Source organism: Mesoplodon mirus (genome assembly GCF_964341445.2).
Source record: "Mesoplodon mirus genome assembly, chromosome: 8".
Classification (NCBI taxonomy): Eukaryota; Metazoa; Chordata; class Mammalia; order Artiodactyla; family Ziphiidae; genus Mesoplodon; species Mesoplodon mirus.
In genome coordinates, this window is record NC_138984.1 from 15,968,910 (window position 1) to 15,995,036 (window position 26,127).

The 26,127-nt window shown below is 44.3% G+C and overlaps 1 protein-coding gene across 1 annotated transcript in view; it reads right to left on the bottom strand.

Annotated features, from left to right (window-relative positions):
• Window positions 1-26,127, bottom strand: part of SGPP2 (sphingosine-1-phosphate phosphatase 2) — a gene marked incomplete at both ends in the record, with an annotated part of 127,440 nt that overhangs the window by 54,066 nt on the left and 47,247 nt on the right. The window contains one exon of the mRNA XM_082631298.1: window positions 25,512-25,670. Within this exon, the coding sequence (XP_082487424.1) occupies window positions 25,512-25,670 (159 nt within the window). The remainder of the gene's footprint in view (window positions 1-25,511; window positions 25,671-26,127) is intronic.

The following is a 26,127-nucleotide window of genomic DNA, read 5'->3' on the forward strand; positions in this document are numbered from 1 at the left end:
TCTCTCTTGAAGGTAGACTTGAGTACCGAAGATAAGTGAACCAATATAAAGCTACGCTCTTAACACTTACAATAAAACAACAAGAATTCACCACCAGCTTTCTCCTCTCTTTATATTATTTCAGCCCTAAGGCATTTGAAATCTTTCATAATATATTTAATAAAATGTATGATTCAACATCATTTCACTATATAGCTTTTGCTATAACAGAAGGACTTCCTGACCATCCTCATTGTACTGCACAATCATGCTCTTGACTCTCATCCTTTTTTGTCTATTTTTTTTTTTTTTGCTTATTTTTTAATGGGTTATTTGGTCTGAACAGAGATCATTTTTACCAGAATCAAAATAAAAAGTCTCAAAATTTCCCTGGGCCTCCCCAAAGCAGAATGTTCCAGAGTAGATGATTAGGGCAAAGGGAGCTCTAAGAGATGTCCTTTGAATGGGCATCTTTTCTTCAACTAGAAATAAATCAATTATGTATCATTTAACATTAAGTTTCAAAATAAGACAGAGTACTTCAACATTTTATGCCCTTCTATGCATATTTTTAAAAGGCAATTCAACTCTGTAATTGAAGAAGTCTCAAAAGACAGAACTTCCACAGAGTAAACCCTTTGTCAGTAGTGGTTCCATTTTTAATACTAACCATTTCTAATATTAGCCTCCAAAATGAGCTATCATTCTCCCCAACACTCTTGTCTTTAGCAACAGCAAGCTAGAGATTTTTCAGCACATGCATTAATAATGAGCTGCTGGGCTTCCCTGGTGGCGCAGTGGTTGAGAGTCCGCCTGCTGATGCAGGGGACACGGGTTCGTGCCCCGGTCCGGGAAGATCCCACATGCCACGGAGCGGCTGGGCCCAGTGAGCCATGGCCGCTGAGCCTGCGCGTCTGGAGCCTGTACTCCGCAACCGGAGAGGCCACAACAGTGAGAGGCCCGCATACCGCAAAAAAAATAATGAGCTGCTGCTCGCTTGATCTAAATCCTCACTTGCTTATACACACCTCATCTTGGGAGCCATTGAGATGTTAAAAACTGACATTGCTAACAGCAGCCTAAATATGATGTGTGTTATAAAGCAAATATGAGCTATGCTCTGGCAGTAATTCAGGAAAACACTATTCTCCACCTTCAAAGGACCCTCCCTGGAAAGTCACTCTCTTATTTTTCTGCATAGATGTAATAAGAAGGGGATACTGGTAGGTTAAATTTAAATAATAAATTTGACCTGTAAATTTTCCCAAGACATTTTCTTGTACATATCCTGATTCCTGGTGATTTAAGGAAAAAAAACTTAATTGAGCAACCCTAGGCCAACTTCCCTGTTTCACCATATTTTACAAATATTCCCACCATTTTATCACCTATGTTCTATGAGCGCAGCTATTTGTACCTCACAGCAGGAAAAACTTATGAGAATGGTATAAGGAACAGCTGCCCAGACCTTTTTTAAAGCTCGGGTCATTCTAGTGGTACCCAAGTAAACCTGTGTTTCTCCATAAAGACTGAGAAAGCATTTGTCTTAAAAATGATGGTCATAAAAACAAAACAAAATGTTTTAACCTGTCCTTCCCACCTTCACCATCACCAAAAACCCAAACCCACAACAAAAGAAAAACAGCTCTGTAGAACTAAACCATTTGGGTTTTTGTAACGTGTCTCATAATTTCCTGGAAAAAAAAAATCCCACTGGAAAAAGCACAGACATCTTTAAAATGGGATTCAGGCTCAGTATATCCTCAAATACATCTCACCTTAGAGAACGTCTAGGCTTGAATTACCTTGAGAAAAGAGAAAACATGACCACGCTGCACTCTCCTGTCTTTCTACGGAAGCATCTGCGTATGAGGTAGTCTCTGGACGTGGTGTAAGGTCGGAGTGGCCGTCATGCTGACCTGGTGAACCATGAACCACCCGATATTAGGCTAAAGGTCATGGACATTCCACACCTAGTTTTTCAGGCCATCACAGGCTCTTCTTACACATTCAGTCAAAGTTGGGTCATTTCTCACCTTGACCTCCGGTCTACAATCTTATAGAACTCAGAAAAGATTTGGGTGGTGGTCACTCCGAAGAAATAAAAAAGATTTATATCTGGAAGGGTTAAAGACTTTACGGAGTCAAGCCACACAACTGCATCCACCCAAGCTCTGAAGGACCATCAACCACATCTCCGTGGCTTGCCTTCTGAGTGACCAGTCAGCTGTACTACATAGAAAGAAATGGATTTGCAGCCAGGCTCGCACAACTCTTGCTGTAACCCCAGGGAATTAAAACCATTTCTCATTGGGAAAGCAATGTCAGAGAAGCACTCGTCCTGATGACCCTGGTTGGAGGTAGTTCCAGGGTTAGGGGCCTTCCGTCTGTCTGGATTTGGTCCCCTTCACACATACCAGATCTTCTCCCTTCTCTTACTTGGCAAGTAACTTAACATTGAACTGGCTGGTGGTAAGGACGGCAGATAATTGTCCCCAGTCCTTCCGGTCGAGGTGTTCTTTGTCTCTCAAGGCTGGTATTGCTGGCTGCACTTCCTTGTGCTAGAACATCTGCACATATGTGGAAGGTGGGGAGGTGAGGAGACACACCACTTCATGATGAGATGCTCTGTCATACAGCAGTCCGTGAGCAAACAAAATTACCAGTTAAGAGGCCGGGGAGGAAATGGAGAGCTGAGGAAATGCATAAGAATAAAAACTCAATATGCAGGCTAACAAAATTATAGGAGCCCTAATCACAGGATGTAGGAAAGAAAATTCACTTATGACCACGCAGACGATGTTGGTTGTCGGTGAAGGCGCCCTGGATATGTATCTACTCAACTCACTGGGGGAACAGCCAAACGGACTCTCATATTACTTTACACAACATCCATTTCCATTCTCAGGTTGACGTCAAAGGCTGTGCTATGAACACTTGGCAAAGCCAATATTCTACTCTTTTTTTTTTTTTTTTTTGGCGGTACGCGGGCCTCTCACCGTTGTGGCCTCTCCCGTTGCGGAGCACAGGCTCTGGACGTGCAGGCTCAGCAGCCATGGCTCACGGGCCCAGCCGCTCCGCGGCATGTGGGATCTTCCCGGAGTGGGGCACGAACCCGTGTCCCCTGCATCGGCAGGCGGACTCTCAACCACTGTGCCACCAGGGAAGACCCCCACTCATTTTGAGCGACTGTCAACATGATGACCGTGAACAGGGGTGGCTATCAACTCTGTGTGCCAATGTCGGTCTAAATTCTAGAGACCCGAGTATACTATTTCCATAACACCTTCAATCAGCTGTATGTCTATCAGTACCCCCAACACTCCTCACTACCCTGCCCCCCACCCTTCCTGGTTATCACTTCTCTTCCTTCCAAAAGGAAATCAGAGACACTCCAGTAAAAGTTAGGCTCTACACTGTGATGACAGCACTACTCTCCTCCACCCCCATCACCACCACCAGGAACCCCGACTTCACCTCTCACTTGGGAAAGTAACGGGCCCTGGTCTGAGATTTAACCTCCCTCCTGGGAAGTGTATAAACCTTGTGACAATCGCTTTGGCATGGCCGTGAAGTTCAGGTGGAGGCTCTCACAACTCAGGAATGAAACCTCTCAGCCAGAGTGCCCTGGAATTTAATTCCTCCTGTTGGTAACACATTTCTGACAAGCCAAGGTTCCGACATACACCTGGTCAGGCCCAAGGTGAGAGCTCACCATTCTCAGTTCTGGTCCAGGGCACCAGCATCCTGATTCCTTAGCCTCCCTGACAAAAGACCGCTGGTCTAGTAAGCCCTATGACAGGGCCCGTTTGGGGTAAACTTAATGACATCAACTTTTAAAGTGCAACCAAAAAAAAAAAGTAACTCACCACCTCCTGAAAGGAAAATATTCTAAAAACTAAGATTACAGTGCATTTGACAAGGGGTTGGAGACATGTAAATATTCTCTAGCCCATCATCTCCGAAAATCAAGTTTCCTTTTCATTTGGCTACAATCACGTCTTTCCTCTGAAAGACTGTCTTTTTTTTCTCGCCCCTTATCTCCTGTCTTTGCTGCTCCCTTCTCATCTTTGACACGGTATCTTCATTACAAGGTTTCTCCCAGGCAGAGAAGAATGGGTTCTCCTCCCCTGGAGTTAGATGACTGTCTTCCTGTAGAGCCAGTCTTTGAGCAGGAAGGGACAAGAGTCCCCGAGAATCCCCTTCCTGACGCCTGGTCACCGCAGGGAGCGAAGGAAGGAGGCTGGACCAACACAGGCGGAGTGGAGGGGGAGAGGGTAGGCCGCCATTGATTTTCCAGTCGGTCAGTGAGTGATTAACTCTAGCTATTAGAAGGCACTGTTGATCATGCCGTCAGCACCTCCCCAACAGGACTGTAACTGGGGCTATAACCTCCCTGTGACCCTTTGTAATGAGAGAAGCTTGACGTGAGCGGACGAGCCTCAGCCTTCCGGGCCAACAGGCACTTCCATGCTCTTCTCTCGGAGCCCTTTCCTCTGCAATTTCCACATACCACTGTCAGGCTGGGGTCCCTAGGATGGTGAGCAATGCCAGCAATTTTACAGAACTGTTTCATGAGGTGGCTTACCAGATATGAATCAAAGCAAGTGTTTGGTGTCAGAGTTGGAAAAGACCAACTCGAAGGTGGCTTTCCACTTAAAATCCAGCTGTCTTCTTAGAAGGCTTACTTGCCATTTTGACTGCTTGGGAACACTGGTTTCCAAATGAATACAGAAATCAATCACAAAGACGGTTGATACATTTTGAACATTCTAGATTTGCCACAAGCAATTTAAACGTGAGTTATAAGTAAATTATAAGTAAAATCAGCCCCGTGTCCAAAAGCCACCTCCATGGAAAGGCCTTCCTTGACCACTCTACCTAAGACAGCTACCTCTTACCACTCTGTCTGCATACCCCACTTTTATTTTTCTTCATAGAACTCTACCCTGCCTGCACTTAGACTATACATTTTGATTTTATCAGCCTCATCCCCAGCCCAAGTGGATGCTCGGCCCAGAGTCTGGGACAGTGCCTGGCTCCGGCTCAGTTTTGGACCTTTGCCCTTTCTGCTTATCTCATCCTGAAGCCTTGTCCCCCAACCCCTCAGCTGGCTGGCTAGTTTTCATCCTTCAAGGCTTAAGTGAAACTAGCACCAAGTACCCTTTCTTGACCACCTTCTCTAAAGTAGGTCTCTGCTCTCAACCTGACGTATCCCAAACAACAATCCTATAATCTTTAATTTCTGTATCGATTTACTTGTTACTCTCTGTTTTGCCTACAAGTAAACCTCAGAAGAGCAGGATGGAGTCTGTCTTGTTCGTTGCTTAATCCCCAGCACTTAGCATAGTATTTCATAATAGGCCCTTGTCAGATGTTTCTTAAATGAATGAATGAAATTTAATAGTTGTTGCTCATCAATTACAAGATAAGAAAGAGACCTGAGGCTCTTCTTAAAAGGCAAATAAAATCTGGTTTCTGGTTCAAAGATCCCTTCACAGTTCAGAAACATATAGAATTACTACTTTCATACTGAAAAAACCTTGGTGAAATCTTGACCAAATTTGTGTCCTGAATTTCCATCAGGGCCACTGGGAAACCACTCAAGATAGGGAACAACCCCATTTGAAAAAGCTCTCTAGGATGCTCCCTTAGCACTCTGTAGAATTTTCTAATGTATCTTTAGCACTCTGAACTGTAATTACTTCTTTATATCTGTTTCCTCTACGGGGACAGCTCTTAAATCCTCTTTGTAGAAACAGGCTTTATTTATTTTATTCAATAATTATTTATTGCCTTGCTACTACATGCCAGGTTCAAGGAACAATAAATAACCATCTAGTAGGGAATATAGATACAAGGTTCAAGGTGGCTTATCTAGAGACAATGCCTTTGCTGAGACTTGGAGCAGGTGAAAGCATGCAAGGCAGTAGCAACAGTAGAAAGGAAGTATAAAGTAGAGCGTGGATATGTCTGCAGAGCAGGAACTGGCGTGGGAGTGGGAGTTGTCAGCAGTTCTGTGATTCCAGAGAAGAGAACAGATAGGGGGAAGGGTTAAAGGTAGAGATTTAGGCAGAAGTCCAATTATGAAGGCCCTTATAGGTAATTTTAAGGTGCTTGGACATTAATATGTTCTAAAGAGTGGTTCATGGTCATACTTGCATCTGAGATAGGTCACTCTATATAAGTACCACACGCTATACCGATTGTGACACTGCAGCTCCTGAGACAGGTCATTCTACGTGCTCTGGGGAGGATGGATTTGAAGGTCATAAGATGGCTGGAAGGAGATTCATTAGATGGTTAACATGAGCATGCAAAATAAAGATGATGCAGGCTTGAAGTGAGGGAATGTTTCCAGAATTGTCGGAAATCTAAAATTACACGTGCCCAGTACAGACCAAAAATCTTTACTAAATGAATAAATGCACAAACTGTGGCTCCCTGGAGAATTACACTCTGTTCACTACTCTATCTGAGAAGTGAAGACCTAATGGACATGAACTGATTTAAGTTGGTTGTCTTTATTTTGTAGCTTTTCTGTTTCATATCTTCCTGTGTGAAGGAAGATCATTCAGATGTTTTGGCTTAAAAGTCCTGCTTTTTGGATCTCCCAAGCTCATGAAAAAATTAGAGAAAAGAAGTCACTTCTATTGGTAAACAACTTGGGACTTAACGGCTTGTAGCCAGTATACAAAATACTATGGGACAAAAAAATAATAATAAAATAAAAATACTATGGGACAACTTCTTCAATACTATGTAAATCCTAGCATATAACTTGTAAGTTTAGGACTGAAAAAAATATTCCATGCTTCATTACTACAGACCTGATCATACAACTGGTTAAATTAAGGTCCTTGAATTAACTGGTACACAAAGTAGAATACATATTTGATAGAGTTAATCAACAGCCTAGGTGTCCTAATAGAATTAAAACTGACTTTCCATGTATTATTTTTAAATGATATAGCACTCCTTAAAACCCATATTTCTTGTGGACTATTTATTCCTTAGAAACAATAATAAAACAAGGTGACTGACTGGACCAGCTGAGAAGGAGGTACCTTACAGCAAATTCTCAACGTCTCCAGTTAATGCTGGGAAAGCCAGCTCTAAAACATATAAAGCGAGAGAGAATAAAAATAAATATTGGGGGGTGGAAGTTGCTTTTGTAGTTACATTTGAATATAGTTATCTCTAACGCTTGTGATTTGGAGCTATAACTACAAAGTTAGGAAATTACTTTGTGTTTGAGCAGCAATCTAGTCTCAAGTGTATGTGAAATACTAGCCTAAGCAAAATGCCTCCTCCTCAATTTCTTTGTTTTTCAAACGGTGCTTTGGTTAGAGGAAGAATTCAAATGCCTTCCTGAAAGCTATTCTGCAATACAAAAGATTGTATGTTGCATAAGGGAAGTAAACACAGACTAAATTTTGCTGCAAATGATCTTGGAAAGTGAGAGGTGTAGTACAGCACGTGAAGGGACTCCCAGGTTGAATTCTCTGCTTCCTTACTGTCTTTATCAAATAAAAAACAATGTGGATTCAGGCAAGGATAGTTTTAATTGAAAGGACTATTGCAAGTGAGAGACCTCTCTGATCATAAGACCTGTGAGTGTTCAAAGACCGGGCAGAAGAGGGCTTCTCTTTTATAGGGAGGGATGATCAAGGCTGGAAAGATGTGTCCTGGGTGTGGGGAGGTAGATAGGACAGTAGATCAGAGCTTGTTTACCCTGAGGTCAGCTTATCCTCGGGAGGGGCTGTGTGCTGGCTGCTCGAGAATGGGTCAAAATTCAGGGGTGTGGCAATGGAGAGAAGCTTAACTCGAGTTTGGTCAAGTCAAGGTAGCAGGTATTTTGTCCAGATTGGCCAGTGGGGATGGAGTTCAAATCATTTATAAAACAAAGAGTGGGAATTGGAGGGTCCGTGACTGACCTTGTCACAGGTAAACAAGGGGGGCGGTGGGGGACCTGTAGGTCTTGTCTAAATCACATGGGGAAGGACGGTTCCTTGTAGTAAATCACTCCTAGAACACAAGAGGGTGGGTGAATTATCTTCATGGTTTCTGTTTTCCAGGAGCACAGACAGGACCCAGGTAAAATTCAGCAGGGTCACCTTCTTTCTTTTATTTTTAAGCAAAGAGTGTATTTAGGGCTTTATCTAATCAGGTTTTGATTTGCAGGAGAAAATATAGATGTAAAAAGGGTGAAAGTACTTTAAGATAAACTCTGACAATGGCAAACCCCTCAGGCTCTCAAACCATCAGCGACTCTTAGGCTGAGGGTGTCACCTACAAATTGGCACTTGCCATCTACCTCTACAAGGATTAGATTAGGAGCCACTGCAGATGCTGACCTTCAACACCCCCTGAAAGCAGTTCAGGGCGGAGACCAGGAATGAGGCACTCTGTGCTGTGGGAAAACTGGCAAAACAGGCCTTCAGATAGTTAGATATTTTCAGGAGAAGATTTTATGAGCCCAACTCTTGCATCTCCTCAGATCTAGAAAAGCACTAAAATCCTTCACGGTGACGTCTCCTCCTTGTGACTAGCAGAAACCTTCTGCAAAAATGTGTCCTTGATTGCATGGACTCCCCCTTCACCAAAATCACATCTATACTCACCTCCCCCCAACCTCTTTGGAGCACTTCCTCAGAGCTATCTGAAATGCTGTCTCCCGGGCTACAGTCCTCATTTTGCCCCAAATATAACTTAACTCACAACTCTCACATTGTGGTTTTTTTTTTTTTCAGTCGACAAGGGCCAGCTGAGGAAGAGATGTCAGGAGCTTCCTGAGAAGCTGATACGAGGTGAAGCCAAGACTTCCAGCACTGAGTGAAAGGAGCAAACTTTCCTTTAAAATTAGAACCACCTCCCACCCCCCAAAGTGGTCCAGTCTTTCCTGAATGTTTAAATGTCTTTAAATCCTGCTCAGCTTTATGCAACATATCTTCTGACGCTAGCTGTACAATTGTTTTCCTTTCAACTTTCATGAGGGGTGCATTTTCCCACCCACCAATATATTCTCTCTAAATCCACCACCCACTGTCTAGCCTATTAGGCCCTTTTCAAAGATTCTTCATTTGCTTCAAAGACAGCCTTTATTTTAGGCTTGACACAGGATGATGAAGTAAGAAGAGGCTGGAGTGAGAATGAGGTCTGGGTGATATTAATATCTCATCCTTAGTTTCATCGTATGTAAATGTAGATATTAATAGCTTACAACAATGATGTTGGATTGAGATAAAAATATGTTTGGAAGTGTTCTGCCATCTGTGGAGTTGTATGTTTTTTTAAAAACCTTATTTTTAGAAACAATGACTGACTCATGGAACTTCTTTCTTATTTACATGCTCCTGACATCACATTTTAGATACAGATACGCTACAGAACCTACTTCTATAGACTTTACGTCCAGCTGTTCTTACAGTGAAGATGGAGCGCTGGTGTGAGACCAAATGCACCCTCGTACCACCTCGTCATTTTAAGAGACAAGCACGTTTTCACATCATTTACTTTTTTCAGACTTGGCTATGGTGCACCTATGAAACCAAGCAGGACACTATGGGGCTCCTGGGCTTTGGAGCCTTTCTGTTCAGCCTCCATGACCTGAGGCCAGCTAAAGGAGTGCAGGCCCTGCACACACCCTAATTTTTCTCAGCAACCCCACCCTTGAACCACTGCCATAAGACTCCTCACCAAAGCCTTCCAGGTTGGGACACACAGTTTTTTGGGGCTGGAACCCACTGTGTCTCCCTTTCCCTGGCAAAGCAATTCTTTTCTACTTCACCCAAAACTTTGTCTCCGGGATTCGATTCAGCACCGGTGCACAGAGGCCGCACTCTCGGCATCAGCTGGAAGTAAATAGTTTAGGGATGGGATATTACATTACTGGTGATAACTAATGAATTAGGCTCAGGGTTATAAGACCACCAAACAAAAAACTACAAGTGAAGACCTGAGTTTGAATCTGTAAAAATACAGGATTCAGAAGATGTTTTAGGAGACACCTTCAAAAGATTACTATGCTTGGGGCTTCCCTGGTGGCACAGTGGTTGGGAGTCTGCCTGCCAATGCAGGGGACACGGGTTCGAGCCCTGGCCCGGGAAGATCCCACGTGCCACGGAGTGGCTGGGCCCGTGCGCCACAACTGCTGAGCTTGAGCTCTGGAGCCCGTGAGCCACAACTACTGAAGCCCGCGTGCCTAGAGCCCATGCTCCGCAACGGGAGAGGCCACTGTGGTGAGAGGCCTGCGCACCGCGGCGAGGAGTGGCCCCCGCACACTGCAACTGGAGAGAGCCCACGCACAGCAACGAAGACCCAACACAGCCAATAAATAAACAAACAAATAAATAAATAAATAAAATTGTTTTTAAAAAAAGATTACTATGCTTGTCTTCTTGCTTGGATCAATGTCCAGTGTTTAAATATACATAGTCTCAGAATTTCAGGTTGCAAAGGATGAAAAACGTCCAGGTGACCACAAAGGAGTATTTAACATTGTTAGGTTTGATTTGGGTGTCCCTTCACCTTGAGTTTTCTTGGAGAATTTCCACCACAAAAACTCTGTTCCACTTACCAAGCACATCCTATGCATGGCTCTTTATATTTTAATCTTAAAGATAACACACTAAAACGGTTCTAGGTGGTTTTATGCCTCTTTTATAAATTTTCCTTAAAATATATTCCTCATGAATCTATATAAGGTTATACAAAATTAACCTCCATAAGAGAGCTAGATAACAGATTAGCACACGCTTAGACATCCTTTTAGGCATCTGAGATGTTTTAAATAAAGACAGGCACCTGGTTTTCTGAAACTCAGGCTCTTGACAGAGTTATAATGATTTAATCCTTTTCGTGTTAAAGACACACCCTTTTGATTGCCCTGTAGGGGAAATAGTCTAGCATTCTTTGTAGATTAGTAGACTTTTTTTTTTTTTTTTTTAAGCATAAAACCCAGTCTTATACATTTGAAAAGCTTTCTACAGTACAAATTCAGGTTTAAATTTCTGAATCCAGCCCCCAGTGGGTTAAAGCCTCAAAGAACACTTAGCTTGTTTGGAATGCTTACCCAAGTGAATGAGCCCCCTGATCCTTTTTTTTTTTTTTTTTTTTTAATGAATTCTCATAAAACAGAGCTATTGTGGTCTAAAGAAAAATGGAGAGCCATTCAATCCATCGCCCTGTATCCATTCTTTCTGGCTAAATATTTTCCCCAATTATGTAGACAAATGCTGAAAACTGCTCAACTTTTATTTCACATAACCCAGGTTTAAGAAGCCCTCACTGGGGCATGGTCAGGCTGGGAGGGGCTCCTGTCCAGTGGCAGCCCCTGTACAGGTGTGCCATGGATTGTAGAGTTAGTATTAAATCCAGAGTTTCATTTTCTCCTTTGACTAAACCTTCTATTATGGTCTAATAAAGAAATCAGCTCTCTTATTTCACTCATTTAACCTTTATTTGCTGATCAGTGTTAGTTTAAAAGGAAGCCAGCTTACTGCTGCTCAGTTGCTAATTTCCAAGTTCGAGTTTCTGGAAAAACCGTGTCCCAACCCCTAGAGTCGAATTGCTACGTATTTGAAAAACATTTTCAAATCGAAACATTTTTTTCCCTTCTGATTTCAGTGCCTGTGAATGCCAGAAGAAATTTAATTTTAAGAGGAACAAAAACATAACATCTTTTTCTAGTTAAATTGGAGCATATGCAATGCAAACAATGGATTTTTATGTGTACACACACGTTACCGAGTCCAAGCTCGCTCTGCTCGCCGCACGACAAGCCAATGAATCGGAGACGAGGTGTTGAGGCAGGGAAGACGCTTTTATTCGGAAAGCCGCAGACCGAGAAGACGGCAGACTAAAGTCTCAAAATAACCATCTTATCTGGGTTTGGATGCCAGTTTCTTTTATAGCACAGAGAGAGGGAGGAGATGAGGAAGTGAAGTAAAAAAGCCATACGTTTTGGCAAATATCCCCTGGAATGGCCAGCCTCGGGGAGGGGGTGTGTTAATTTCTTCTTTCTTGCAGCCATCCACAGGTGGACAGGGTCCAGATGTTTCCCTGAACAAAGGCACTTTGGTTTAACATTCAGGCCGAGGGGCAGGGTTCCCCAAGGCAGGCCATTATGTATGGACAGTATCCTTTCGGTGAACAAAAGCAAGGGGGAAGCAAAGGTTAAAGTAAAAGAAACAGATCCGATATGTAGTCAGACTTGGTTCTTCCCTGTTACACACACACACACGCACGCACGCGCACACGCAGAAGCTCAGAGCAAGACCGTGTGCTTAATGTTTGCCATTGCTTTGTGCCCGGACTAGGACAGCCCTTAACCCTCACCAAACCCTCCCTCTCTTGGTGTGCATTTGCAGGGCCAAGTGATTTCTAGCGATTCAGATCTGGTGGGCCCAACGAAGGGTCTCAGGACTTTTTTCAGAGAATCACTAACTATTGTTCCTATGGGGACCCCAAGAAAACTGGTAGGAGTCAACCCAAGGTGTGTGGAGGTCACGTGGGGGAAACTGTATAAGGCCAGATGCATTGTTGAAGCCAGAACATATGATTAAAAAGACAGAATATCTTAAAAAACACATTACCATCAATATTTATATAATCGTAAAACTTTCAAAATGAGAGGTCATTTTGTCCAACTCCACATTTCAGAGATGGTCAAACTGAGGCCAGAGATAAAAGAAAAATCAGCCAAGTGACATTTATCTTTTTCTGTTTGTTTGTTTTTGTTTTGCGGTACGCGGGCCTCTCACTGTTGTGGTCTCTCCCATTGCGGGGCACAGGCTCCGGACACGCAGGCCCAGCGGCCATGGCTCACGGGCCCAGCCGCTCCGTGGCATGTGGGATCCTCCCGGACCGGGGCACGAACTCGTGTCCCCTGCATCGGCAGGCGGACTCTCAACCACTGCGCCACCAGGGAAGACCTATCTTTTTTTTTAATTAATTATTTTTGACTGCATTGAGTCTTCGTTGCTGCTTGTGGGCTTTCTCTAGTTGCGGTGAGCAGGGGCTACTCATTGTTGCGGTGCGTGGGCTTCTCATTGCGGTGGTTTCTCTTGTTGCGGAGCACAGACTCTAGGCGCGCGGGTTTCAGCAGTTGTGGCACACGGGCTCAGTAGTTGTGGTGCATGGGCTTAGTTGCTCTGTGGCATGTGGGATCTTCCCGGACTAGGGATCGAACCCATGTCCTCTGCATTGGCAGGCGGATTCTTAACCACTGTGCCACCAGGGAAGTCCCACTTGGCTAATTATTAAGAAACTCTGGACTAACTGATTACCCACCTGTAACAGCCAGCAGTTATGAGCCCATCCCAGCTTGGCCATCCCCCCCCACTCCAAGGCGTCTCCCTCTATTTCACTAAAACAGGTACTATGTAAAATAGAGGTGGAACAATTCTCACTTGGATTAGCATCCCAGTCTTCTAATTCATAAGGTAACGAAACTATCCTTTGATTCAATGATTTCTTTTAGGTTAAAAGATTCGTGAGTCACCCCCGTTTCATTCCCCTCTTTTTCTTAGGTATGCACCATGAACCCCAAGTCATGTTTAATGTTCTATCAAACCATTTATCACAAAGTATCATATAAACTGTGTCCTGTGATCAAACAATGCATAGATAGAGAGACAGGCAGGCAAATTGATGGAAAAGGGGAATCACCCTCAAATTAATAAATGTGGTAGGGCTTCCCTGGTGGCGCAGTGGTTGAGAGTCCGCCTGCCGATTCAGGGGACACGGGTTCGTGCCCCGGTCCAGGAAGATCCCACATGCCGCGGAGAGGCTGGGCCCGTGAGCCATGGCCGTTGAGCCTGCGCATCCGGAGCCTGTGCTCTGCAACGGGAGAGGCCACAACAGTGACAGCCCCGCGTACCACAATAAATAAATAAATAAATAAATAAATAAATAAATAAATAAATGTGGTAGGATTTAGAGAACTTTTTCTTTTCTCAGTTTTTTATTAACACAGTTCACTACTTGTAAAATGAAAAATAAAATTAATTGGGCATGTTTAATGCCCCAAAATCTCGACTATATTTAACACCATTAAGGAAAATGGTTAGTGAGGGCAGCGGTTCATAACCAGGATTCTGGCATCAGTCACGGGCTCACATCCTGAGTCTGCTCACTACTGGCTACAGCAACTTGGCTGGCTTTCCATGTTGCTTCCTCACCTTTAAAATGACAATAATAATGCCTATGCCTCACTCCATAATGTTTATAGGGTCCACGGCCCCGAGTCCAGCACCCAGTTGGAACTCAGTAAGATGACTACGGCTGGCTGCACAGAGAGCTGTCATCACCTTGAAGGCTGGCGCAGAGGCTCTGCTCACGTTTAGGACCTTTACAGTATTATTTGTTCATAAGCAGTTAGACTGTGGCTCCTTGAAAATGACACATTCCCTCCGCCTCACAGGGCACATAGTAAGGTCACATGAGTTGGACTCAGCCCAGCAAGGAGAGCACTGGGGCTGGGCCTCGGGCACCACCAGGACTGCTGCAGGAGGCAAGAGGCCAAAGTGAGAGGGCACCCTAGGTCAGAGGTCAGAGGTCAGCCTCAGTTTCCCAGATGAAACTTCAGATGGCTGGGGCCCAGCTACCCCCAAGCAAACACAAAGCCTCCCAGCCACCGTGCCCACGGAGGCCACTGGTGCAACAGGGCTGACTGGCGCCTGGTGGCAGCTGGGCCTGGAAGAAAAGGAATGGAGGTCAAGGCTGTAGTCTGCACCGGGGAGAAGGGGCTGCAAAGCGTGAACCTAGGGAAGCCCCAGGGCTGCCCTGGTGAAAGGAGAGGGAAGAAGAGAGGTGACGGCCATGAGGTTAACAAGACTGGGTTTGTCTACTACCTCTCTAGCTTCCAGAAAATTCCAGAGGCCAAATTACAGTACGGCCTCTCCAGCTGTAAACTGGTAGAGCACTGAGCTGGGAAAACCCTTTCCTTCCCCTTCTCAGCACAGCGGCCACTTCCTAATCCTATGGGAGAGCTGCTGAGGGGTGCAAGGCTCCTCCCCCCTCCACCAGAGGTTCCTCAGGGAAGGACTGTCCCCATAGCGCAAATCCCCACCTCCTCGTGGGACAAAGGCCCATCTTTTCCCTACTCCTCCTTTTCCACTGGGCTCTTTGCAGAATTCGATAAGGAAGTGGAATGTAGGCCTCGGCCCAACAAGCCCGCGGGGTCAGCAGGCAGCCTCATCGGGCCTTCCCCTACTCCCTGCCCCCAACAAAGGTACCAAAGCCCTTCTCCTCTCCCAGGTCCCTGTAATGCCCTGGCCTTCTGGAGAGTCTGGGACACACAGTCTGACAGGCGAGGGGGGACACAAGGGACTACAGCACAGAGAACTGCAGGACAAATGCCTGGGGAACCTGTGACATGAGTCTGCTGCACATATAGGGCACTTGCTAACGAGGCTGTGATGATATATGGAGCTTTTCCAACCAAAGAGGCCCAATCCAATTATTATCTTGAATAATTGGGTTGGGGGTAAAAAGAATTTAGCCATTTGAGGCAAGATGGGGCACTGGAAAGGAATGGATGGGGTTGGGAGATAGATGTACCTACTCTGCTTACTAGATGTGTCCCTTTGGGTAAATCACTTAACTACTCTTTGGGTTTTAGTTTTCTCACCTGTGAAATGGGGTTCTTGTATGTAAAGCATCTGGCAGGTAGAGAAGGCTCAGAAGGCAGCTGCTGTGAGAATCATACCCATTCAAGAATGCAGCTTTGGGACTTACCTCGTGGCGCAGTGGTTAGGAATCCACCTGCCAATGCAGGGGACATGGGTTTGAGTCCCGGTCTGGGAAGATCCCACATGCCGCGGAGCAACTAAGCCTGTGCACCACAACTACTGAGCCTGTTCTCTAGAGCCCGAGAGCCACAACTACTGAGCCCATGTGCCACAACTACTGAAGTCTGCACGTCTAGAGCCCATGCTATACAACAAGAGAAGCCACTGCAATGAGAAGCCCGCGCACCGCAATGAAGAGTAGCCCCTGCTCACCGCAACTAGAGAAAGCCTGCGCGCAGCAACAAAGACCCAACACAGCCAAAAATGAATTAATTAATGAATAATTAAAAAAAAGAATGCAGCTTTGCAAATGGAATTGATTGGTTAAAAAAATAGAGCATTGTTAAGATTTTATTTGAAAATTTCCTCTGAAAGAAAGGCCCCTGTGGCCTATTGATTAGCTCATTTTTCCTTCCCTTTGTTTTACAAATGAATGGGAGAGAATCTGGGACAAGGTCCAGTCCAGAAGGGTGCTTTGTAAAGACCCCCTAGGGACTGATTCGCCTGCAGGCAGTTGGGGAGAGCAGCCTCTGGCCTGGTCCTAGCCTCCAGCTGAATTCAGAAAGTGAACTGAGGCTCTGCCCTGCCGGATGTGCCTTGGTTTCTGGTCTGGATATAACTTGGCAAAGGCTATTTGTTTTTCTTGATAAGACATTAAAAGCTACGATAAAACCAAAGGGAGAGGAGAAAGACTAACTGCATAGCCAAACTCCGTATGAAATGATTAATTGTTTTTTTTTGCATTGTCTTAGCAGATCCAAACTAATTTCATCCTTAAAGATATCCTGCCTCCAGGCTCCTGGTGTCTCAAACAATCTCATACCTAGCTAAGCTTGAAAGTAATCACACATCCTGAGATAAATTAAGTGAAGCATTTAGAAGTGAGGCTCAGGGGTGAGAGTCAGGCGCGCTGGTCTCTATGTGGGAGGATTACAATTCTGCTCAATCGAAACCAAACCAGACCCAAAACCAGCACTGAAAGTCTTAGGGGGTTGAAAATCGGGACAGTGGTGAGGGTGGGGTGGCAGAAGAGTTAGGGAAGAATGTGGCACATTCTCCAGTCATCATCAGAAACGGGGGGAGGGGCGGATCATTTTTCAGGTAATGATGGTGATAATCAGAGAGATCCAGATCTGTTGAGTCCAGTTTTCAAGGTGGTGGTGGTTGTTTTTTTTTTAAAGCTATACTAAAACCAAAACATTTCCTTGCTGTGTTTTAAAACCAAACCAGTACAGTTTGCATGACAAACACCCTAGAGACATTTACTTAATATTTAACTAAGGCTAAATGACAAGGTTCTACTTCAGAAGAACTGGGCAGAACCTCTGACACCTAATTCCATTGCATTCAGTGCAAGTTAGTGAGGGTTACAATCTGGCCATTGTGGAACACTTCTCAAGACTCATTAATCTCAAGCAAGAACCAATTTAACAAGCAGGGCAATCTTTTGAAGTGAATGGTGGTAGTGGTTTAAACAGAGGATTAGCAGATAATCACATTAAAAGTCATCTTTTGGCACTAAAATTGACCCCTGTCTAAGGGTTGTGAATTACAGGGATGGGGCAGGCTGTTTTGCGCTTCTCTCTTCCCGAGTCTCAGAGACTCCCCTGTGACACAGCCAGATGGCAGCCTGCCCACATCCAAAGAGACACCACTGCATTTAGACACGTTATCATAAAGCTACCTCTTAACCAATTTATGGAACTGTTTATAAAATAATACCCTAGACTCTGCTGCAGTTAGCCACTAGATCATAGGCACAATTTAAATATAAATTTTAGTTCTACTTTATAATGTAGATATCAGCTAGCTAGCTTTCAATAATCAGAACGTGAGAGATGTAAAATCCATCATTTAAACTCAAGCTCTCCAACATAAGTTAATTTGACTTGCAAGAGTAGGAACGGAAGGACCTGCCAAGAGGAATCTTCTGCTGTTATGACTTCCTTATTGCCGGGATTTTGAGTGTACATAAAAATGGAATCGGGCTTCCCTGGTGGTGCAGTGGTTGAGAGTCCGCCTGCCGACGCAGGGGACACGGGTTCATGCCCCGGTCCGGGAAGATCCCACATGCCGCGGAGAGGCTGGGCCCGTGAGCCATGGCCACTGAACCTGCGCGTCTGGAGCCTGTGCTCCGCAACGGGAGAGGCCACAACAGTGAGAGGCCCGCATACCGCAAAAAAAAAAATGGAATCTATAGTCACCAAGCAATTCAGCATTTCCTTTTAAAGCATTCCTTTGATCGTGTTGAACACAAAACAGCAGACTACCTAACAAATATTTAGCAGTGGATTTGATATGCATTTCTAATGTACTGTCTAACATTGAGGGGTTCCCAGCACAAAATATGTAAAACCGCATTAGCATTTGGTCTGCAGAAGAGATGATGACAGGCCTTTTTTTTTTTTTTTTTTAATGTTATCCTGCCCAGCATTTACTCTTTGCCTTCTTACTCCATGCCATGGATGGATCTCTTAAGTGTCACATAGCGAACATATAAAGAAGAGTCGTGACCATGTTATATGCCTCCAAAGATGCTCTAGCTGGGTCCTTTCATTTTGAAGCTAGGGATGCTGCAGGCCAGAATCATGAAGTGGCTTGAGCAAGGTTTCACTGCTACGATTATAGTCCAAGTCTCTTGATGTTTCAACCTGGCCCACGGCTCTATGCCCCAATTAATTGTCTATCTCTGCCCCCGACACAGCTGCTTGGATGAAATACAGTCAACAGATGCACTGACCCTGAGATGGATGGAGTTGTGCGACACAGTCAGCTGGGTCAGACTGTCTTGGAACTCTGAACTAAAAGACAGGAAGTTACCAGCTGGCAACAGGAGGTAAAGAAGCAGATCCTGGAGTGACTGCTTAATTGTAGCAGAAACAAAGCTGTTTACTGGCATCAGCTCCTGTGAAGTTCTGGCTCCTATGGGATTCCTTGTAACCTTACAACAAATCCCCCCTTTCCTGAGCTAGTTTGAGTGGAAACCAAAAAAACACCCTATCAACATCAGCCTCATGTTCCTTTCATGGTATTTCAGGATCAGGAACCTCTGACCAAACCTCAAAGCTGCTGATAGAGGTAGAAGCAGCCCCCCTCCCCTGACATGAACACTCCTTGCTTCCATTCAAGGAGATCATCAAAAGCCATGAATTAAAATGGATTGAGGGGAATTTTTAAAAAAAACAAAAATAACATGAATTATTAGAAGAGAGATTAACCCTGCCCAGAAACTCTCAGAAGCAACCAGATCTTCAACATTCAAGAACAGTTTGCATAGGATGACAATTACTTAAAAATAACCACACATGGGTTAGAATGGTGGAGACTGCATCCTTTGGTGTTAGGTAAAAGACGTGTTTACAAATGGGGGGAAAAGGCAAGGAAAAACTCCAAGACAAATTTAAACCTTTCTGGAGTTTAGGCAGCAAGAATCAGGTTTTCTAAGGGCTGGTTGCTCCTGAGTAAGCTATTTTGTGGCCAGGCAACCTGCAGGCCAGAAAGATTAAGTGCCTGAAGGTGGGAGTCCCAAATTCAAATTAAAGGGGCCAGGGAGGTCATAAAAGGTAGGGCAACAAGGAGTGGTAAGGTCTGTGCCTAAAACTAAAGTGAACACCCAGCATAAAAGCACTGAAATTCAATTTTAAGGGATTTTCTTAGGTCACTATTGCTGATACCATAAACTTACATACCATTTCTCAAAATCTTAAATTTCTCAAAATCTTATATATAAAGGCACATTGCCTCTGAGACATGGAAAATCAATAGTTGAATACATTTTATGTTAACAACTGCTGAAAAGCAATTAAAAACTTAAAGCCCTTTAAAAATATACTCAAAAGACAGACTGACAATTCACAAGAGTTCACACAAATGGCTGATGAAAGTCTGAAAAATATTTTCATTTTCACTAAAAATATATGAAAATTAATGGAGGTACCATTTTTCATCGGTTTAATCAGCAATGATTGAAAAAATGAGAACACACAAAGGTTATGAGGAAGAGTCAAAATGAGTACTCTAGGGCTTCCCTGGTGGCACAGTGGTTGAGAATCTGCCTGCCAATGCAGGGGACACAGGTTCGAGCCCTGGTCTGGGAGGATCCCACATGCCGCGGAGCTACTAGGCCCGTGAGCCACAACTACTGAGCCTGCGCGTCTGGAGCCTGTGCTCCGCAACAAGAGAGGCCACGATAGTGAGAGGCCTGCGCACCGCGATGAAGAGTGGCCCCCGCTTGCCACAACTAGAGAAAGCCCTCGCACAGAAACGAAGACCCAACACAGCCAAAAATAAATAAATAAATACATTTTTTAAAAAAATGAGTACTCTCACACAGCTGATCAGGGGTACTGATAGCAAACAACATTCCTAGGAATACAATTTAGCAACATGCATCACTCTCCTTAATGATTCTATCAATCCTATGTGTCAGGAGGTTTCCTCTCTTTGGAATAAGCCTATTCTTCCCTAGCGAATAATGTCATTTCATTTTAAATTAGTCAAGACAACGTTGAAAGACAAATTCATGGCTCAACTTTAGGCATTCATCTCCTATTCTCTCTGTATTTCCCCTAATTTTGATTTTCCCTACATGTCCCTTTTTTTTCTTGCATCTCATCTTGAATGCCATGCAAGATCTGTGAAAAGAGGCAGGATATACGTATCCTAAGAACAGAGAAGATGAGCCTTCCATGGATCCGTTGTGGTATCGATATGTGCATTATTTTACAAAATGGAGAATAACTTTATTTAGCAAAAAGTGAGATTTTGCCTCATGTTACAAAGCTGAACACGATGCAGTTTCAGTGAAATTGCCTCTAACCTTTTTAAGGTACAAGCAGTACTATTTTCTGTTTTGGTGGGGTTGTCACCACACAACAGTGGAAGCCAGGAGATCAGATAATCACTCAGTTGGGCAGTGACTCCTTTTGAAGCACTATCTATAACATCTCTTTATGAGCATCTAATGAATAACCCATTCATCGCCTTTTCTGTCCCAAGGTGGAAGATTCTATTGCATCCAATGACTGGTTAAAAACCTTGATACGTGACAGAAGAAGAAAATACCTCATTGATGTTTTCCAGCTAATTAAAAAAAAGCTTATGTAACTTTTCTGGGATAAGATACCTTTGACTTGTCAAGAAGGGCCTATAGAAGACACTTAAATAGTAGATAGAGTTAATAAATGCCATACAGGCAAACCTGAAATACAATCATAGCAAATATGCAATGGAAGAGAACCTTGGGCAAGTCGTTTTAATGCTTGAAGCTGAGTGGTGGGCCTCTCTAGCACAAGAGGCCTTAGGGGACAGGATCAAATCCACTTAATCCAAAGTGATCCTTTCTACATGTCAGTTTCCTAATCTGTAAAACTGGCAATAATCACTTCTCAGGATTGCCAGCAGGATTAAATTAGGTAAAATACGTAAAGCATTATTACACTGAGTGGCATGTATACTAAGTCCTCAACATATAATATGGCTTATTATGCTTTGAAGTATTACTATCCCAATCTATAAAATGATACCAACCCATTGTTATGAAGATCAAATAATGAACACAGATGCCAACAAAAGCAATGAGAGGTGCAATAGACAAGAGGAACAATTATGATTGTGATGAGAAAACAGTTAATATAACCATAAATTCTGCTAAGCTACTTCAGACAGTATGAGTCACCCCTAATATAAAAAATTATTTTTAAAAGCAATAAAACCGGGCTTCCCTGGTGGCACAGTGGTTGAGAGTCCACCTGCCGATGCGGGGGACACGGGTTCGTGCCCCGGTCCGGGAAGATCCCACATGCCGCGGAGCGGCTGGGCCCGTGAGCCATGGCCGCTGAGCCTGCGCGTCCGGAGCCTGTGCTCCACAACGGGAAAGGCCACAACAGTGAGAGGCCCGCATACCGCAAAAAAAAAAAAAAAAAAAGCAATAAAACCTGTTGAGACTTCATCCAATGACAATTGTCGAATTAATATGAAATTTGTCAAGACGTTTGGCACTCTTGGACACAGCTGCCTTCCAAAGGATTTTGGGTGAGAAAAGATGTTTAAAGCTAGGGGACTTCAAATTCTGCCCCTTGTATAATTAACATTTCTTCACCCTCACCCCTTAAAGAGGCAGCCACTAATTTAGGGATATCCCTTACAGGAGACAGGCTGCCTCAGCAGGAAGCTGATTGCCCAAAAGAATCTCACCCGTCTCCACCCCTCCTTCCCTCCCAACTGCCAACGCCATCAGGAATTTTCCTTCCCTCCACCCACTTTCAACACTGGAGCCAAACCAAGCCTCTCTCATTATTATCTATCTCTGCAGCTGAGCACAAAGCAAACACCTTCCCACCTCTGAACCCTCCCCCACCCACCCCAGCCCCTCCCTCTCTCCCTTCTTCCTCCCCTCCCTCCATCCCCCGCTTGGACCCGCCACTATTCCCTCCACCTATTCCCTCCACCAGAACTGCCAGGGATGCACACACTGCTTCACTGATACGAATTACATACCTCCCTGCATGGGGGCCTTTTGGACCTGGCCATGCACCCATTTTTGAAAGCAAACAGCACATGGCCAAAGCTCAGGACAAACTGCATAGTCAAAGGATGCTCTTTCCTCTCTCAGGTAAAGACTGTATTTGTCCACTCTCTGACAAAAGACTGGTAATTCTACCTCAAACGGGAAATCTTTTGAGCCCTTTGAAATGATGACTCCAAAGTGAAAAATAACAACCCATAATGATAATCTGAGTCCCCTAACCACTGCCTCCCATCAGGTCTAAAGATCTTCCCGGCCCCTCAGGAAAAGTTTTCCACCCTCAGTGGGCAAGATAATTGGCCTGAAGCTGACTGTACACAGTATAAGATATTCCCAGGTTACTAGAAGTATTTTGCATCATTTGCCCCACTTGACAACCATAAAAGTTGGATTTTTTTTTTTTTTTTTTGGTATCTCAGAAAATAAATGATAGGAAAAGAAGCTCAAGCACCACAGGTCTTGGGTGCATTTTCACGTCCTAAGAACAGAAGGATTGCACCCCGCTCCCTGTCTCTCCTCCCCCAGCTCCTCCAGTGACATCTCAGCTCTGCAGGAATGGAAGCCGCTTCCAAAAGGAGAGGAACAACTGCACTAATTCTCATCTTCTGCAAGATGCCTATGCTTTTGCAGGTTCTCGTTGGATCATACTTTTAGACAGAAGTTAGATTTCAGAAGAGGGCTGGAAGGGAGACAGGGATGGAGAAAGGAAAATGTGGCTTGTACTTTGAGAGAGAAAAGGAGCAAATAGGAAGAATTCGGGGCCAAATAATCTTAACCATAAGCCCGAGGGACCTTAGCTGTTCTTCAAGGCCAGAGGCTTCAAACCAAGCCTCGGAAGTTCAGACTTCAAGGATTCTTTGTTCAACTGGCATATAGAGCTTTTAAAAATGTAAGCCCTACATTTAAAGATTTCACATGAAAAAGAGATCTGACCACACCAGCCTGTCTTTCCTCTCTCAGGCACAGGTATAGGTAAGAGGTAGCCACTCCCAATGCCCCAGGTGCCCCACCCACCAGCCCTCCCCATCCGGCACTTCACTGCTTTATTCCTCTGCCCTGCCTTTTAGGATATCTGCACTTACGCCTCCTGATCAAGGCCCCTCTCACTTGTTCTACAAATGAGAAAAATAAAAGCACCAGAGGGCTTCCCTGGTGGCACAGTGATTGAGAGTCTGCCTGCCGATGCAGGGGACGCGGGTTCGTGCCCCTGTCCAGGAGGATCCCACATGCCGCGGAGCGGCTGGGCCCGTGAGCCATGGCCACTGAGTCTGCGTGTCCGGAGCCTGTGCCCCGCAACGGGAGAGGCCACAACAGTGAGAGGCCCACGTACGGAAAAAAAAAAAAAAAAAAAGGCACCAGGGGTGCAGCCACGGATTCTCAGAGCAGAGCCACCTGAGAACCCCAGCTTCTTTACATACAACAGGCATTTTCTTTTTTTTTTTTTTAACTCAAGGAGAGTTGATTCACAATGTTGTATTAGAATTTCTACTGTACAGCAAAGTGATTCAGTTATACATATATATATTCTTTTTCATATTCTTTTCCATTATGGTTTCTCACAGGATGTTGAATACAGTTCCCTGTGCTATACAGTAGGACCTTGTTGTTTATCCATCCTGTATATACTAGTTTATATCTATTAATTCCAAACTTCCAGTCCTTCCCTCCGCTCCCCCACCCTCCACACTGGCAATCACAAGTCTGTTCTCTATGTCTGCCAGTCTGTTTCTGTTTCGTAGAGAGGTTCATGCATAAAGAAGGTGTGGTACTTATATAAAATGGAATACTACTCAGCCATAAAAAAGAATGAAATAAGGCCATTTGCAGCAACATGGATGCAGCTAGAGAATATCATACTAAGTGAAGTAAGTCAGAAAGAGAAAGACAAATACCATATTATATCACTTATATGTGGAATCTAAAATATTTCTTGACCAGGCACTTCTGAAGCTGTTTTCAGAGCAGAATCTTGAGTCAGGGAAACAGCCGTGCTGGCAACCTTGTCCCTGAAGTCCCCTCTCCCGGCTAAACCATCTTTGACCTAAGAATTGGTTGATCTTTAAGACTCTTTCACCTTCTTGGACTCATCACCATGTGTTAGCACGCTTATGGCGACTTGCAGAGTCCTCGCGTGCACCAGGCCATACCCTATATGTCTTCATGATGATTCTGGGAGATGTGCATTATTAACACCATTTTACAGGCTCAGGACAAGGGCACACGGACAAGCACAGTGGCTGAGCTGCACTTGAACCCAGGCCTACCTGATCCCAGGGTCCGGATGCTGGCAGCATGCCTTGCTGCCTTGCAAATAACCACCATCTCCCCCACTTAAAAAACAAAAATCAGGGACTTGTCTTGTGGTCCAGTGGTAAAGAATCTGCCTTACAATGCAGGGGACGAGGGTTCGATCCCCGGTCAGGGAATTAAGATCCCACATACCACTGGGCAACTAAGGCCACACGCCACAACTACTGAGCTCTCACGCCTCAACTAGAGAGCCTGCATGCCGCAAACTACAGAGCTCACCTGCCCTGGAGCCTGCGCACCACAACCAGAGAAGAGAAAACCTGCACGCCACAACTAGAGAGAAGCCTGCATGCCTCAACAAAGACCCCCGCGTGCTGCAACGAAGACCCGATGCGGCCCCAAAAATAAATAAATAAATAAATAAATAAATAAATAAAAATCAGAACGTATTTGATCCTGAACAAAGTTCAATGATAGGGTCCCAAACAAAACATCAGAAGGGGCTCCACCTCTCCACCCAGAATTATCTTGGGTTTTCGTGTATACGCCCGCTGCCCCCATAATACTACAAGCTTCCTCAGAGAAGTTGCCCTGCCTTACATGCTTTTGTGTATCCAATAGACATGGGGCAGTTACACTTAATACCACTAGGAATTATTAGTCAACAGCTCCTGTTTTCAGTTTTTGATCAAATTTTACTAAAAGGGGTTTCTCGGGAGGAAGCATTTTATGCCCCTTCATGGACTCTCAGGAAGGTCCTTTTCCTGCACGTCATCTCTCCCCTCTCATAGTCTTATTCACCCATAGCTTTTAAATTTTTCCTTCCATCTTCCAAAATAAACCAGGTAAAAATTCAACTCTAAGTGATTTTTTAAAAAGAGCATATATGCAGAGTACTTGAATACCAAAGCAGGTAGCTGTTGTAGAAGTAACACTGGTTCATAAGTAATAATAATACTTACAACCCATATGATGGTCAGTCTTCTGGACAAATAAGGATCAATATTCCAGTGAGTGAATGGAAGGAAAGTGATGTAGAACACTTCTTGTCCCAAAGCAGCTGAAAATCTGAATAGGTAATAGTAGAAATAATTCTTCACAATGTACTTCTGTACATAAGCCTAAAAGACAAAAGTTAGAAGACTCTGTGAGTTCATTGAACAGGTCACTATAAGGCAAGTTTTAAAAACCTCTATCTAAGGACTTCCCTGGTGGTCCAGTGGTTAAGACTCCACGCTCTCAAAGCAGGGGGACCTGGGTTTGATCCCCAGTCAGGGAACTAGATCTCGCCTGCATGCTGCAACTGAAAGAGTCCCCCATGCCGCAACTAAGACCCAGCACAGCCAAATAAATACATAAATATGTAAAAATAAATTAAAAAAATAAGAACCTCTACCTAGGGACTTCCTTGGCCATCCAAAAACTCCTTGCTTCTACTGCATGGGGTGCTGGTTCCACCCCTAGTCGGGGGAACTAAGATCCCACATGCCCCTAGATGTGGCCCCCCAAACCCCCAAACAAACAAAAACAAAACCAAAACCTCTATCTACGATTCACAGGGTTTCAGTTGCCAAGGTG